This window comes from Delphinapterus leucas, chromosome 18 (assembly GCF_059928025.1).
Source record: "Delphinapterus leucas isolate spDelLeu-1000000601 "Yukka" chromosome 18, BTC_Dleu_Yukka2, whole genome shotgun sequence".
Taxonomy (NCBI): Eukaryota; Metazoa; Chordata; class Mammalia; order Artiodactyla; family Monodontidae; genus Delphinapterus; species Delphinapterus leucas.
The window spans coordinates 67530992-67547576 of NC_143146.1; the positions used below are offsets into that span (position 1 = coordinate 67530992).

General features: G+C 40.7%; 1 protein-coding gene across 1 annotated transcript in view; it reads left to right on the forward strand.

Moving 5' to 3' along the window:
- The window catches only part of DCLK1 (doublecortin like kinase 1), a 64486-nt gene that overhangs the window by 34266 nt on the left and 13635 nt on the right, over positions 1–16585 (forward strand). Inside the window, exons 10-11 of the mRNA XM_089899674.1 lie at positions 6789–6902; positions 11979–12052. Of these exons, the coding sequence (XP_089755800.1) occupies positions 6789–6902; positions 11979–12052 (188 nt within the window). The remainder of the gene's footprint in view (positions 1–6788; positions 6903–11978; positions 12053–16585) is intronic.

The window sequence follows — 16585 nt, forward strand, 5'->3', positions numbered from 1 at the left end:
TCTAGGCCCCCATTTATTTTTTATACACTCTGAGTGCCCTTTGGTGTCCTGGACCTCTGCTCTGTTATCGGAAGAGCCATGAGTGAGGCCTCTCGGTGGATGGTTCTAACCAGCCAGAGGACAAAGGCAGCATCAGCGTGTGCAGCCAGGTGTCTGGGAGAGGGATGTAGACCCCCGGAAGGAGCGCCAGCTCACCTTGGGTAACCTTGGGACAGTCATTTCACGCCTTTGAACCTGTTTTTCTGTCTGTGAAATGGGAGATAAGAGAATCAACTTCTCAGGTTATGAGGATAGAGAGAGGATTTTATATCTGAAAGTCCTGAGCAGACAGTCTTAAGTGCTCATACGCTGTAGGTACTTGGTAAATATTTGGTGAATTTGAGTCTGAGGAAGGCCGAAACTCCATCATCTGTAGCTACGAGCTGATGAAATGGAAACTGTGATCAACGCTGGCGTGTGAGAAACTTGATTAAGGTGGAAGCCCCTCATCCAAAAAAATGATCCTGTTTGTGTGCTCCGAACTCCACGTAGATAATGTGACGAACAGCTTGTTGCGTTCTCCAGTGTCACAGCCATCTCTTAAGGTAGCTGCAAAGCACCAACAGGAATTTCCCTAGCTAAATTTATTTACCTTATTACTCATATAGTGGAGAACCATATGATTTAGGCTCATATCATATGAGAGTGGAATAGGCAGTAATAATATATCTGGATCATTCCAGGGATTAGGGAGAAGGTTGAGTCACTTTCTCCCCAAATGATATTTTGTTGGTAGAAAATGCAGGTTAGTGATTAAGTTCATAAGCTTAAATGACAGTTCCAAAGTTGTTTTTTTTTTTGCTGTGTAATTAGGATTAAATTATCAGCAGTCTATTTCAAATAGATTACTATTATTGGATTTTTATTTTCAAAGTTTTGACCTACCTTATCCCATTGTTATTCTCCTCATACCATCTGTGTTTTACCTTCAATTTTTTTCCTGATGAGGAAAATGAGCCTTAAAGAAGTCTCTAGCACGAAGCTCAGTGGGGTCTCTAGCATGAGGTCCGATGCCTGGGTTTTGCCTCTAGAGATTCTGATCCTGATCTGCACTGGCATCTAGGCATTGGGAATTTTAAAAGCTCCCAGGTGACTATAATGTGAGACCAATATAGAGAACCTCTGTCCTACTGGAAAGGACTGGTTTAAATAAGTCAAGTGTAGTTACTTAGCTGGTGCAAGACTTACTATCATCTTCCTGGCCTTTAAATTTTATTTTACCTCCTTTTTCTCACGTACCTCTTTTGAAAAGATACTGCTAAGCCAGGATATTCAACAAGAAATAAAGAACCCGAGGAAGAAGAAAAAACAAGAGCCTAGATAATATGTTTTTTATTCTATGCTCATAAAAATCAGTGCTACCCATACAAAAATATATAAGCATTCCTCTAACTGTTGTTAGAAATTAAGAGAACCCCCAATGATACTGTAATAATAAATAAAACCACCTATCTGTATGTACAACTTATAAATAAAGTTGTAAATGATGACATGGAATTCCACTTTCCATTTGGGCATCTTACCCTCTCCTTTCTCTAAGGTGGATCTTAATTTACTTCACATTTTCTCCCCAAGAGCAGAGTGAATTGTAGACATAAAGGATACATAGGGCCAAGCTAAGAGATTCAGAAATCCTGGGATGTTGCACAACTGGGGAAGGTTAACAAGAGTCGAGTGGGCACACTCTGGCCTGTGAAATGGACCCGCTACTGGAGAGTATGCTAATGTACCTGGGATTGTTTAAAACGAAGTCGGGATATCCTGGTAGTGAATATCGGACTGCTCAAGACTGCCATGCTTCCCATAAATTTACAGCTATTATTAATACTAGAGTCTGGCAATGAGTAGACTGAAAACCAGATCCATGATTCAAAAACAAAACTCCATGAAGGGAGGAGGGTTTTCTAAAGCATGACCCCTGGAATGGTTTCCTGGAGGAAAGAGAGGAATTCACTTTGCCGAATGACTTCACAACCGAGCCCCCCAGCCCTCCTGACGGCTCCTCCCCAACATCCGCTAGAGGAGTGGAGACCAGGAGGCTAGGTCTCCTCCAGACAGCTGGGAGGGTTCATTTTCCATTTTGCAAACTAGTTTTGTTCTTGTCAGTTGCAACGCTCTGCCAAGGAGTGGATGGGGATTTCTAAATCAAAAACCGCTAACAAACCACAACCGGCCCGCGTCAAACTTCAGAAACTACTCCCGGAGACTCCACACCAGAATGTATGGTAATAATACGAGAACTATTTGTAGCCTACTGCCAGGTTTGTCACGTTTGGAAAATTCATAGCACATTTTTGGCACATAATCTATTCACAATAGTGGCGATGAAGATGTATATATAAAAATGTACGCTTTTAATGGCCCTATTTATTTTATTGATGCAAGATAGTAAGTTAGCTAAATCTCCATCATCAATCTGGATGCCTCAGGTACAGCTTAGGGCCCTGCTAAGCCAGTTGCTTGTCTTTTAATCCAATTATGCTCAAAGCCTTCAAAATTGTTAGAGACTGCAGATTTTTTAGTTGCTGGTGTGTGTGCACACTCGTGTATATGTGTTTTACCTTCTCTGGTGGAGGCACCTTAATTCATTGGGAAAAAAAATCCTGAAATGTTTTAAGATTTATGCAGTCAAAAGCATCCCTGGCAACTTGTAAGGATTGTTTCACTACTTTCATTGCTTCAACATGAACTAATAACCCATGGGAAGCTAAAACCTTCACTAGAATTTAAAGCTGGAGGCCTGAACCCCCAGGCCCCAGCATCTGAAAGAGTTGCTAGGAGTCTGACAGGAGATTAGGGCCAGGACAGAGCTGGGAAATGGTAACAAAGTCCATCGTGAGGTTGGTGAGAGAGCCAGCTTTTAGCTGGAAGACTGGCAGGAAAAAAAAGAGCCAGGTAAAGGGGAATTTCTGGCAAAGATGGCAGTGGTGGGGGTGTGAGGAGATGGGACTGCAGTAAGGGCTGATTCTCCCTCAGCAAGTTAAGTAGAGGCTGCTCCGATGGGGTCCCTACTGTTTGTTTCCTCCATATCTGCCCTCATTCAGTCACAGGCCCACACTGTGACCCAGGGCACCTTCCTGTCACCCTGTGTCAGCCAGGCCTTCTGGCACTGCCAGCTCTGCAGAGGATTCCAGAGCCCAGGCCCTCATGGGCCACGTTCCCGTATCCCAGATGAGTGGATGCCCAGCATCTCCTGGGCAGAGAAGTCCGTAATTTCTAACTACATTCCTGTGGCCCCAGAAGTGCTCAGCATCCCTTTTACTGACCTCTGTCCAGATGCTTCCCAGGCTCCCTTAAAGCCCTGTCCAAATATTCTCTGTTTCTTTCAGCCCCTAATTCAGCCCTCCTTACCATCGTGTGACTTTCATCGTGGAAAAGATAACTCATTGCGTCCTTCCATTTCACAATTCTGGACCTCTTTTAGTAACCAATGCCCCTGATGCCCTTGACAATGCAATGCAGTGTGGTGGGAAGACCACAGAGTTCCAACCTGTTTCAGGCCTGACTCAGCCAGTTTCTAGCCCTGTGACCTTAAGCAAATGTTTTAACCTTGCAGAGCCTCAGTTTGCTCATGTTCAAAATGGGACTAACAGTGCATGTTGTAGAAGGTAATCTGAGGACTAAGGAGATCGTATATGTAACTTGTTAGCCACATAATGGTTATCTCATGTCACCTTCCTCTCCGTGCATGTCTTTTAACTCTGCTTCTCTCCTTACCCTTTTATCTCCTTACTATTTTATAATCTAAAGCTCATACAAATTGCTTTGCCTTGCGTAGCCTGGAGCTCTATTAAGAGATGACTAGAAGTACCTGTATAATTTGGGGAGTGAGGCCCAATTGGGCACCACTGTATCCGGCTGCCCCCTTTCCTTCAAGCAGGACCCCAAATTATGCCCGAGATATGACACTTAAAGGCACGTCAGTTCGTCCCTTGTCAAATGTTTAACTCCTCCCCAAAGTCTAATTTAGATTCCAAGGGCTGTTGTTACATACACCATTAAAAAAAAAAAAAAAGTGTTTTACATACACCATTGAATTCACCCTTGTGTTTAAAACTCTAGACTGTATAATCCTAATTCTCTGTGGTTGTCCTGCAACTTCTCTTTCACTTGTAGAGTCGGGAAGTGAATAGAGGGTGGTCCTTCACACTTCCTGCACTTACACCCCTCTTACTTTTTTAAATGTTTTAAATTTTTATTTATTTATTTTTGGCTGTGTTGGGTCTTTGTTGCTGCGCGCGGGCTTTCTCTAGTTGCGGTGAGCGGGGGCTACTCTTCGTTGCGGTGCGCAGGCTTCTCATGGCGGTGGCTTCTCTTGTTGCGGAGCACGGGCTCTAGGTGCATGGGCTTCAGTAGTTGTGGCTCGCAGGCCCTAGAGTGCAAGCTCAGTAGTTGTGGCACATGGCTTAGTTGCTCCGCGGCATGTGGGATCTTCCCGGACCAGGGAATGAACCTGTGTCCCCTGCATTGGCAGGCGGGTTCTTAACCACCGCGCCACCCCTCTTATTAAAGAGTACTGCTTTATTCCTAATTGAGACCAAGGCTTCCAGCTCCAGCTGTTCTGGGGACTCATCTGTGGCCAGTTCTCTCCTGCTCTTTCAGCTTTCTCGCCATCACTCTCCCATGGAAACTCTTAACTAGAGGTGGAGTGGTTGATTCATTGTTTGGCAAACATGCCTTGTGGCTTCCCACTCAGGCACATCTGTGCACCAACATCACCTCCCCCCTCTCTACCTGTCAGTGCACTCCCACCATCAAGGGCCTGCTGGAATCCCGTATTCCTCGTGAAGTTTGCGCTAACTGAAAACACGTCCTCTCTCCTCTGAAGTTCTGTGTTTCTAGCTGACCCATGTGGCACACTGCCTGGTAACAGGTCTTTCTTATCTTATTGGTCTGTTTTACTGTTTGACGTGGGGTGTGCAAACTTTGTCTCCCAGTTAGCCCGCGAGGGTCTGGCAGACAGCAATCATTTCTTCTCCCCACCCTGCCATCCCCAATGCAGCCCTGCATATAGTAGGTACTTCAGTTGACGCTGTTTCCATTCCGAATATCATCCCACTGGTACCCTAATTGACCTTCATTTTCTGTTTCCATAATTTTTTTAAAAAATTTTTGAATACACTCTGCATCATTGGAAAGCCTCCTTCTTCTAGATTTGGTTTCAGATGTGACTCAATAAGCATAATAATTGTTCCTTCTTCTAGCCATTAATAAATCAGCCCAAGAATATCATAAATTGAGCATCCACTGTGTGCAGGGCACTGAGCCAAGTGCTTATATTAAAGATTACAGAAAACATGGAAGATGTGGTACAAAAGGGCAAGAGTTCATTTATATATATATATATATATATATATATATAAACATGTGTATACGTTTTATATATATATATATATATATACACACACACACACAATCACCTAACACCAAAAAGAATGTAAATAGTGCAAATATATATAATGAAAAAAGCATTAGGAGTTTATAGAAGAACAATTTTAATGGATTGTGCTTAATAGGCGGAAAATGTTTTGGAACAGGTGATTTGGACCCAAGTTTGGAAGAAAAAGAGGGACCACAGGGTCCATAAGAGCAAAGCCCATGAGTATTTTTGAACGCTATTATTTCCCCATCAGTTACTGTAGTGACTGGTCCAGCCAAATGCTGAAAAAAAGAGTAAATCCCATATGGAGAGACCAGGTTATGTAAAAGAGCAAAGCATGCTGTGCTTGGAAAGCAGCAAATTTATTTTCTTGGGTGGAGCCAAGAAATTCCATGCAAAGTCATGGAGAGGAAGGAGAGAAAGAAAATGATGAATGGCATTGAAGTCTTGCCAGGAATTTTGGTTTAAATAGATAGTAACAAACAATTATTCATTCATTCACTCACTTGGTCCACAAATTTTATTAAGCATCTACTATGTGCCAAAGTACATGCTAAGACCCGGGGATTCTGTAGTGAACAAAACACACTCTCTGTCTTCAAGGATCATGCAGTCTCTTCATCACACACTAGTAAGTGGTGTTACATACTTATAACTCCGATTCTTGTTATTCTAACAGTATTTAGCAAAGGAGAGAAATCTGTCCAGTCTCCATCATAGATGGCTCAGGCAGAGAGCAGAAGCCTTAGTTAAAATGAGCTCCAATGCAGAATATGTCATAATAACAGATGATATGAAGGCAGCAAGGAGGATTTAAAACTTAAGGAAGAACTTTCCACCTGGAAGGTTGTGTGGGATTATAGAATGGATGATCGAGTAGCTGTGGCACCAGCTTGAGTTTATTTACGGGCTCCTGCCTGAGCCCAGGTCCGTCAGTTTCCCTTGGCCTTGGGTCGGTATGATGGGCTAAGAGGATAAAACTTTTGGGTTAGAAAAAAAAATGTTTAGATCGATTTTTTTTTTTTTGGTTGTCCAGATTAACTTGCTCTTTGACATATGTCTCTAGAGCGATGACTGAAATCAATTTTATTAGAAACCAAAAACAGAAATAAAATTTTTTATTTAGGGACAAAGTCAGAGGGTAAGAAGACACAGCAAATTAATTTTAGAGCAAATGTGGAAATGAAGGAGCCCTTGAAGCAGTACTTGCTACGACAGTGTTTAATGAGAGGACATTGGTTGGTTTCTTCCTGAAATGTTATGAATTTTAAGATTACTGCCTGTTACTAGACTATCTTGGCCTCATTTTCTATTTATCTCATTTTTTTCTTCTACTCCTTTTTTTAAATTTTTTATTTTTTTTTTCCAGGATGACGGCCTCCCAGAAAATGAACATCAGCTGTCAGTAGCAGGAAAGATAAAGAAGCATTTCAACACAGGACCGAAACCGAATAGCACAGCAGCTGGAGTTTCTGTCATAGCAGTAAGCATCTGAAATATCTACCTATAACTTTTTCAAAGCACTCCCTCTAAGAGATGGGCATTACTCAGGAGATTCCACCCAGAGACAGCAGAATGGGTCATTTCTTTAGACAGCTCGACCATTTAAAGCACTGGGGGAGGTCTGGGGCTTATATATATGATGTGTTTTTGCTGATCATTTCCCTGGGAGTCACATCATTATCCAACACCTCCAGGGTGCCTTGCAGTATATATTAATTTCATGATTTATTTGTTAAAGCAGAAAACCTCCCCCACATTGGACTCTGTGCCAATGCAAACTTCTGGGCTCTGAGAAAAAGAGTTCCTAGTGTCCTTTTGCCAGGACCTGGCAGGGGAGGGGAGGGGAGCTGAAAGAGAGGACATGGCAGAGAGAGACTGGAACACTATAGATCTTTGTACAAGCCATAAACGAAAGCCAAAAACGTGGCAGGACGCTTACCCAGTGAGATTTTCAGTGAAACTGAATTGCTGTGAACACCCAAAGAAATCAGGATTTCTTGCTCCTTAGAAATTTCTGTTTTCAAAGCGGAGAGTCTTTTACAATTTTGTTGATGTGGCTGCAGGAGAATTTTTTTTTTTTCTGTTCCATACATGCAGACATACACTACATGCAATTTGATAGCAGCTCTAGGCAAAGATTAAATTGGGCAGAGAAATAATGAAACCTCATACTTCCCAGTGTCATATTCTAGAGTAAATATATTCAAGTCCCAGATTACTTGAGTTTTAAATAATTTCCTCTTTTTTTCAGAGTACATACATTTTTACAGCATATTCAATGTGAAATCACTTGAGCTGTTTTTCTTTTTTAAAACAAAGAACTTAGACACTATGATCTAGAATTTTTAAAAGTATTTATGCTCCTAAACATACATCATGCTCGTCAGCAATACTGAATATTTAACTACTTCCAATGGGTGTTTTTCTTTTCTTTCTCTTTTTCTTTTTTGGTGGTGCTAGAACTCCAGGTAAAGCAAAAGATAACTAAGTGACCTATTTGATACAACCAATCCCAGATCTGGGTTACTAAATATTTAATAGGAGTTTCCAGAATTGGCAGGTGGCACGAATGCATGCATATACTTTTCTGGACTAGTTGCATTTCATGTTTTTTGATTGAACCCTTTCAGCAGGGAGTTACACAAGTATGAGTTACTGGTTCAGGAGTATACTGACAGCGCTAAATAGAATGCATACTCTTTCCCCATGCTCCTCAGCGCTCCTGGGGATTTAACATTGCAAGTTGTTCTTCTGGCCCTCTCTCTCTTTAGTTCTTTCTAAGGAAATTCAGTGTAGAAGCGCAGTGTCCTTCCGCAGTGTCCTTCCTGTCTTCATCGATCGTCAGCATTCTTTGTTATCAGCTAATATTCAATTAGTAATTTTTTGAAAGTAACAATCTCATGGTGCTTCTCAGGGAAACCAGACATTCTATCCTCTGTTTTCATCATTCATGTAAGACACAAGTATATTGCAAAATGTTTGTTTCCACAATTTTCTTTTGGAATGGACTGCCAGCACACTTGTCCATGAAAAGAACTGCTTTTCTGCTCCTGCTGAGGGCTTACAACTGCTAGAGAGGGTGCTTTTTCCACCTCTGTCATTTTGGGTTTTGTTTCGTTTTTCGTGGTCTTTTAGTTTAACTAGTCTTTGGTTAGTTTGCCTTGGTTGCTCAAGAATGCTTTGTTCACGGTATTCTGGGAGACTTGTAATGACTGAGAGCAGGAACTTCAGGGTAATTCTCCAATGAACAGACAACACAGATGGGAGGGGAAATGCTGTTTTAATCAAACCTGGATAAATTTTGAAACCTAATCCATGTGAGTTTATTAAAACATCAGCTAAGTAGATCTCCAAAAAAACCTTCAGTTAGTATTTGAAGATTAAAGGTCCAACTGATTTTTTTTTTCTATGACTGGACCATTTTGAATGCAATTTAATATCAGTTTCTCAGTTCATCACTAATATGTTTCCGTGGAGACTGTATGTACCAACTGGTTAATATAAATTGTAAAATGGGCTGTGTGATGCTGAGTTGTGCATTAGTTTCAAGCTTATTTAATCTCTTTATCCACTACAAAGTTGTGAAAAAAATCAACTTAACTCAGGCTCAAAATAATTGACATTTTGGAGAAATATCTGAAAAAGTGCTTTGTCAATTCTAATGTTGCACAGTTCACATGTTGACCACTATCAATAGTTCAAACATGAAAGAGAATATGGCTGTAAATTTCAGGGGGTATTTCAGGAGAAGCTGGCTGGACATAATATATGCATTTATGCATCTTCTCCAGAATGCTTTTCCCTCATAAATGTCCACACCCTCCATAAGAACCTGGGGTAGGTCACTAGGTGCAGGGCAGGGCTGGGAGTTAGAAACGAGCCAGGTTGGCTGCCTTTGTTATTAACTTTCAAAATAGCACTGGATAAGTCAATGTATACCTCATAACCATGTTCCCATTCTTAAAGTGCACAGAATTAGACTCAGGGGACCATCACAAGATAAAGGAGCCCTGGCATTAAATAATATCCCCAACTCAAGCTAAAGTCTAATTGCAAAGGAACAGTCTTCTGCTGTGAGACAGAATGTGAGAGGTTGAAGGAATAGCTTTCATAAATGGTGCATTCTCTAAAGATCATTTGACAATTTAATAATGGAATATAATTGATTCACCCACATGATAGAAATTTCTGTAATTAATATAATACTATTATGACTTCTATTTGATAGACATGGGAAAGAAACCTGATTTCAGCATAGATTTCATGCAGACAGAATTTTTTCCCATGGGCATGAATGCTTTCCCCAGAGGCTATCAAATGATGTATTTTATTTTAAACTGCCTCTATTATAGGAGTGCTTTTTCGTAAATTATATACACCCTTTAAAATTAAAATATATATGTACTGTTTAGAACAGAGTATCAGCTTGTTTTTTTCAGAAAATCAGCAATTAAATCTTTGGTCTTTAACCGGTAGTTCTCTTTCCTTAGTTAGAAACCTCACTATCCGCTCATAAAAGAATTCATGACACTTTTTCTTTCTCGGAGTGACGAAGGAGCAAAGAGCACACTGTCATAACAAACAGACGCTAATCACAGGTGTAATTTATGACATGAGTGTAGTTCAACATGCATTCATGGTTCTGAACCTTAATGTTTTCTGTTCGTGTTGTCATTTTTTTCTTCTCTTCCTCCCACCCCCTACATTATTAAGATCAAAGAGAGGACAAATGATAACTTTATATTAAGGTCCTCGAGTTGGCTGGGAGAGTAATTACCAGCTGGAGGCTCACGGGCACCATAGAGCCCTTCTCGAAGGAGAAAAGGTATCTGACATTTAGGTCAGGTGACATGATTAGGTGGAAACCCATTGCTGTCCTTATAACTACAACAGTCTGCGTCCATTGTTCCTCCACTGCCTTTCCCAGTGGTCGGGGGATTAAAACCAAACCAAACCAAACCAAAGAAACCCAGAACAGAGCAGAGAAAGGGAAACAAAAGGTTATTAAAATGCAATTTATAGACATAAAATGGAATTAGAGATGACATTTTAACGGCGGACTTCTTGAGAGCCGAGGGATGGGAGGGAGGCATTATTAGATTTGCTCAGCTTGATGAAGAACCGATGACTCAGATGTCACTTCCAATTTATTTTTCCTCATTTAATGCTGTTTATTATTTTAACCAACAATTTTCCTAATGCTTTTGAGTTCTTCTTTTGCATTTTGGTCGTGCAAATAGAGCATTTCAGTCTAATTGAACAAATCCATACTAATCAATGTGCAAATAATTGTGATAGTGGGAAGCTTCCTTCTAAAGCGAGAGGCCTCTGCACTGGGGCATTCCCAAATGCGGAGTTATGGGGCACTTTGCCTGTAGATGGCAATAAAGAGCCAGTTACTGAGTAGCCATCCCTGGGCTGAAACAGAAATGCAGGCCTTCATCTTCCTAACAGCAAGTGTACTTCAATTTTTTTTTCTAAATAAAACGAACTGTACATTTTTAAAAAGATTAAAATCTCACATTGCTGTTCCGTGAACACTAGGATAGCCTAGTTTATAATCAGAATACCGAATCTTCTGAGCAGTTTTTAGTTTGAACAAGTGCCCCGGCATGTTTTTGAAATGCCTTTGTGAATTTTGTAGTAGAAACTGTCATCAGCATCATACCAGTACCACACTTGAAAGCATTCATGAGCCTCTCCAGAAAGAAAGGTGGTCAACTTGCATCCTCTCATGGGCAGAATGGGGGAGTGGGCATACAGCATGATTATTGTTTCTCAAATCTGGGGACTGAATCTTTTATTCCTAGGTAGCCAAAGGCTAACAACTTATTCCAGGAGGAACAACTTTGAGAACTTATCCTGTCTTCTATTTATTGTACCTTTTGTTAATCATAAGCACTTAACTGTACATATGCATTTTTAATATACAGCAAAAATTATTTTTCATTTTATTTTCTTGGAGAAAATTTACTGTTTTATACCATATCTTTTTAGTTCAGAAATGTAATTGATTCACCTTTAAGAACAGCTCTGCTTCTGAAGATTAACTCTTAAAGAAAGAAATCCAAATTGCTGTGATTTATGGGGATTCAAAACTTGATTCTTTTCATCTTTTATTTCATATTTATGAAGGCCTCAAACTTAAGCTTCATGGGGTAAGATTTGGGGGATGGGCGTCCAATCTGCTTTCTCTTAGGTGGCTAAAGCTGATTTCAGCACTTTATTGTAAAGCATTTTCCATTGCTCTAGAATATGAAGACGTGTTTATATCTTTTGAAATTGAGAGGATATTATTAAGTGTGCATTCAAAACCTTGTTTGACAAATTAGATCTTTTCTAACAAATTGGCCTCCGAGATATTCATGGGGGATTAGTGTCTTTTCTCGCCTTTTTATTTTCAATGTGCAGATTTAGGATATTAGCTAGTCACCCTGCAGAAGAGGCATCGTAACTCTATATACATATATAGTCGATGAAGAACCGCTTGGTCTGGAGTCTTAATACTTTAGCACAATGTCGATCCACTGAGTTGCCCCCATTTCTCTCTGCTCAGCTGGACCACGGGTTTACCATCAAGAGATCAGGGTCTTTGGACTACTACCAACAACCAGGAATGTATTGGATAAGGTATGAGATGGTGCAGCTCAAGTCAGTGTTTCCATGGCAACGTGCTGGCAGTCTCCATTAACCAGTTCCTTCAGTGGATAAACATGCTTTTGATTTGTTATCCAGTCCATATGCTGCTTTATCAGTTTCATTTTAATCTTGATTGAGATGCCACACCCCGTCATTCTTTTTTTTCACCCCATTATTCACACTGACATTTGCCAGCTTTCTTTCCATTGCACATGCTCAGTATCAATTTTCCTTACAGTTAAAAGGACAGTATATTTAGTGTTAATGTCAAAGCATTTGCCTGATGTTGCTAATTAAAACAATGATTTCTAGTGTTTTGTCCCTTAACAAATGGAAGAACAATAGTACCTTAGTGTATGTTCTATAGAAGTATATACTGTCATTTTAAAATCATCAAGCCCGACCTTAACCTTAGTAGATGGATGAAACAATGCATTTACACCTTAGTCATAGAAGCTCCTCCGAGCACAGTGAGCTATAGAATGCATTGTGTGTGTTGGTAAGCTTGTGTTTTCAAATCCTCCACCTTTTTGTTTCATTTTGTTTTTGTTTTATTGTTACCTCTCTCCCCCTGGAAATCCCTTTATGTACTAGCTATTGCATGAATTTACTTTTCGATATTTTGTAACGGTCAGATTACTTAGCTGGCTTATCTGCTCAAGCAAAAGGGACTATGGGAGGTATCGATTTTTTTTTAACTGGGTTAAGAATTCTATCCAATCGTTTTCTATTCCAGTCAACTGCACTGGCATTTCCTTCAAGGGGCATTGTTTGTGTCTCTTTAAGTTATCCACAGGCAGGATGAGTTTTGATGATATGAGGAATGAACTCTGAGAAGTCCTAGGCAACTTTTCTCCTCCATCTTAATGTTTCTGAAATGATCTCCAGGTAAAGCTCCACATCTTAGCGTTTGCTAAGAAAAAATTCCACTGGGTTTGGCATTTCCCCCAAATGATGGTGCCTTATGCTGTTCATGGAATAGACCAAGTTGTTAAAAAAAAAAAAAAAAAAAGGAAAGAAAAGAAAGAATAACATATATAATATACAATTTAACCCCCAATTATTACTCTTAATTTTTTAGTATAATTAGACACTAGAATCAAAGGCATTAGAGATGCAGAAAAGGCCACCCTTTGACAAACTCTCCAAATATCTAAGATCATGATAATTTCTAAGCCTGCTGAAAGCAAGAAAATACCCAAACTTCAATAAATATCAAAGTCAGTTTTACACAGAAGGCTGTTTGTATCTTCTAGACATATCTGCATACAGGAGTTGCACACTCACCTTTTTATTTACCTAAATAAATAGCTTTATAGATACAGAAAGAACTTTTTTATTTTTAACCTTTTTTTTGCGGCGGGGGGGTGCGAATCAATCATGATTTGCCTTTGTGCAGACTCTTTACATGGAAGATGATCCATCCATCTTTTACTTTTTCCTGAAAGATAATATACATTTTGAAGAGTGCACATCTCAACGTAGCCCTAAGGGTAAATGCTGACCTGCAGTCTGTCCCCATTAATTAGCTTTGCCTGGTTTTGTTCTTTCTATAAATCGAATCATGCTCCATCCTTTTCTAATTGTATGTCTCCTAACCTCAGGCATATTAACCAAACATTTATGAGAACAGTTGATATACAATTAAAAAGGGGCATCAAATATGTCTAATTACAGTTGTGCATATTTGTATAACACAAATTACACATATAAATTTCAAAAAAACCTCTAGAAAATTATATTACTAAATTTGTGGACTTAGGGGTGAGTGCAAAACACCAAATAAACAGTAATTAATAAACGTAGCCAAGTATAAGAAGGTCATTTGACTAAAATCCTAGCGATGGTTCCCATCAGCAGACAAAATGACACATCCCTGAATAATGGGCAGGAGCAGATGGAAGATAATCTCTTTTTTCTTTCCCACATAAACTGCTCTGCTTTCCAGCTGGGGGCAGTAACAACAACGTTTATAGATAATGCTGTACCAAACAGCACACCCAGTATGTAAAGCTAAATTGGAGAAATGATGCTAAGAACTCATCGGCGTATATGCTTAATTAGGAAGTTTTATAATGCCATTTAGCCCGGAACGAACACACTCTCCTCACTGATTGCAGATGCTCGCCTTTTATCTCCTTGGAAGTGGGAGCATTTGTCTAACCATGGTGGCAGCCAACTTTTTAACATACGCAATCATTGCAGGTGAAACATCCCCACTGCCAATTGTTGTGTTTACAAGTGCTCCTGGCTGTTTTCACTGCTCTGAGCAGAACGCCTGGGAGAGGAGCTTGTGTTTTGTAAAGCAGCTCACATCAGGGCAGAGGCTTGGGAAACGGCTCTTCGGGGTGCCCAGAATTGGCATGTCCCTCTTAGTAGGCTTTTTGGGGATTGGAGAAATGGTGGGGGCCATGCCTCCTCCTTGCATTCATTTTCCTGCCTCGAACAGAGGGATGCTTCCAAGCGGTAGCCAGGGCAGCAGCATCCTGCATAGCTTCCTTTTCCGGGAGACCTTTTGCTCCTGTGCCCCAGAGTCTGGAGGTGAGCCTCTCCCAGGAATGAGCTGCCTGGGCCATTCCACCCTCTCACACACATCCCTGCCTCTCTCAAGTGAAGCTGTCCCTGTGGCAGGTACTGTGCCAGCAGCACATGGAGAAGAATTCCTGCATCTTCTGCACGCAGAACAAGGCAACAGCCAGAACCTGATTAAATGAAACAAATATCAAAACAAGACATACGCTAAGAACGCCAAATGAGAGATAACGCAGAGGTGAGCTAGGACAGAAGGGGGGTTGAGGTCAGGCCTGACGTGACTCGTGTGCGTACAAGATTCAAGTACTGTCCTGAAACAGTGAGTAACGAGGCAGAGCGGCAGCAGCCGTACGCAGCCCTTGCAAGGCTATTAAATGCTGTCGTGCTCGGGTGTGAAAAGGAGTGGGGTCAGTTAAATGCATCTTGCTCGGCGCAGGTTTGGAAGACCGGTTCCCACAAAAGCCAGAGAGGAGCCCCCCACGTGGTGTGAAGAGGGTTCCAAAGGCACACAGCAAGTTGCAGGGCACAGGTTGCTTTAGGGATGGTGGCCTTGGCCTTGCTCTGCCGTCGAGAAAAGTCTCCCCATGCTCCATGAGTGTAAAAAGTGCTGCAGGAAGGAAGGAGAGGGGCCTCTGTTCTAGGAAGGGATTAACCACCCTCCGTACCCCAGCACTTAACACATAGAAGAGGCATAGATTTAAACTTCAAAACCATCCAAACTGTGATTGCAGAGAAAAGTATAGGGGAGGTACGAGGTTTGGTAGGGCAGCTGTACCGTGATGCTAAAAAGTGAGTTATTGGTCAGGAGGCTCAAAAGCTGGGCCACAGTACTGTGTATTATAGTTCCACAAATGGTCATAGAGAGAGACATAGGGCTAGGGAGACATCTGTGTTATTTTACCAAGTTAAACAACAGGTTGCTCGCTGTTTGAGATTTTATTTTGTTTCATTTTACCTTCAGAGCCCCCTTAAGAGCAGGTCCCAACAATATATGTATATATTTGTCTTTTTAAAACTTAACGTACTTGCTATTAGAAATGAGAAATTTCCATGGCATTCCAAGACTTACTGATCGGGTGTAAACTGTAAATGTTTTCCTGAGATTCCTGGTTATTCGGTATTGATGGACAATTTTGTGGTATCGTATTTATTTTCATCTTGCTTCAGAACCTCTTTCCCCCTTTATGATTTAAAAAGATGCCTACACTCTATTCTATGTATTCTTTCCTGCCATACTTTGCCTCCGTATGTTCCTCAGTGATGTTTACGGATAGGATGTAGGTTTTATCAGGTATAAATGTGTAGGAAAGAATAATCATAAAGAACTTAATCGTAAGTATTGACACACTTATTCTATTAAGAAAGAGTGTAAATATCCATATGCTGAAGTCAAACAATTCTCAAATACATGTCAAACACATGACACTTCTAGAGACTAAAAAGTCTTGAAAATTGAAATGAAACCAACTTGATTAAAGATTGGCAGCTCTGTGCACGGAGAGTTGCATGGAGAGTTTGTGGCTTTGGTGTCAGGAAGCCCTGGTTTTGGATCCAGCCTGTCCTACTTACTGTGTTGTGACCTTGGGCAAGGTACACGTTCCTCCTCTGATTCTTAATTTCCCCATCTATAAAAATGAGACGAGTATTATCAACCTTCCACATCTGTCATGAAGATGACATGAGTGGCCTGTGCAAAAGCACCTCCATGGACCCAGCCCAAATGAGGAGCCCAGAAAATATAAAATTATCCACTCCACACCACACGAGAGACAGATTTTCCTGGGAAAACTGATCTCTGTCCAGATCCAAGCATTTGTAATTAAAGTAGAACCGTGACCTTTTTTGATGTTCTGATTGGGATAAACTGTTGAATAACTTATATGTTAGATTATTCATGAATTGGGGGCATTAAATTTTACTTACTCTATAGCCCCAAATCCTGATGAAGTGTAAGTTTAAAAAGTTATCCTCTAGGGCAGGGGTTGGCAAATT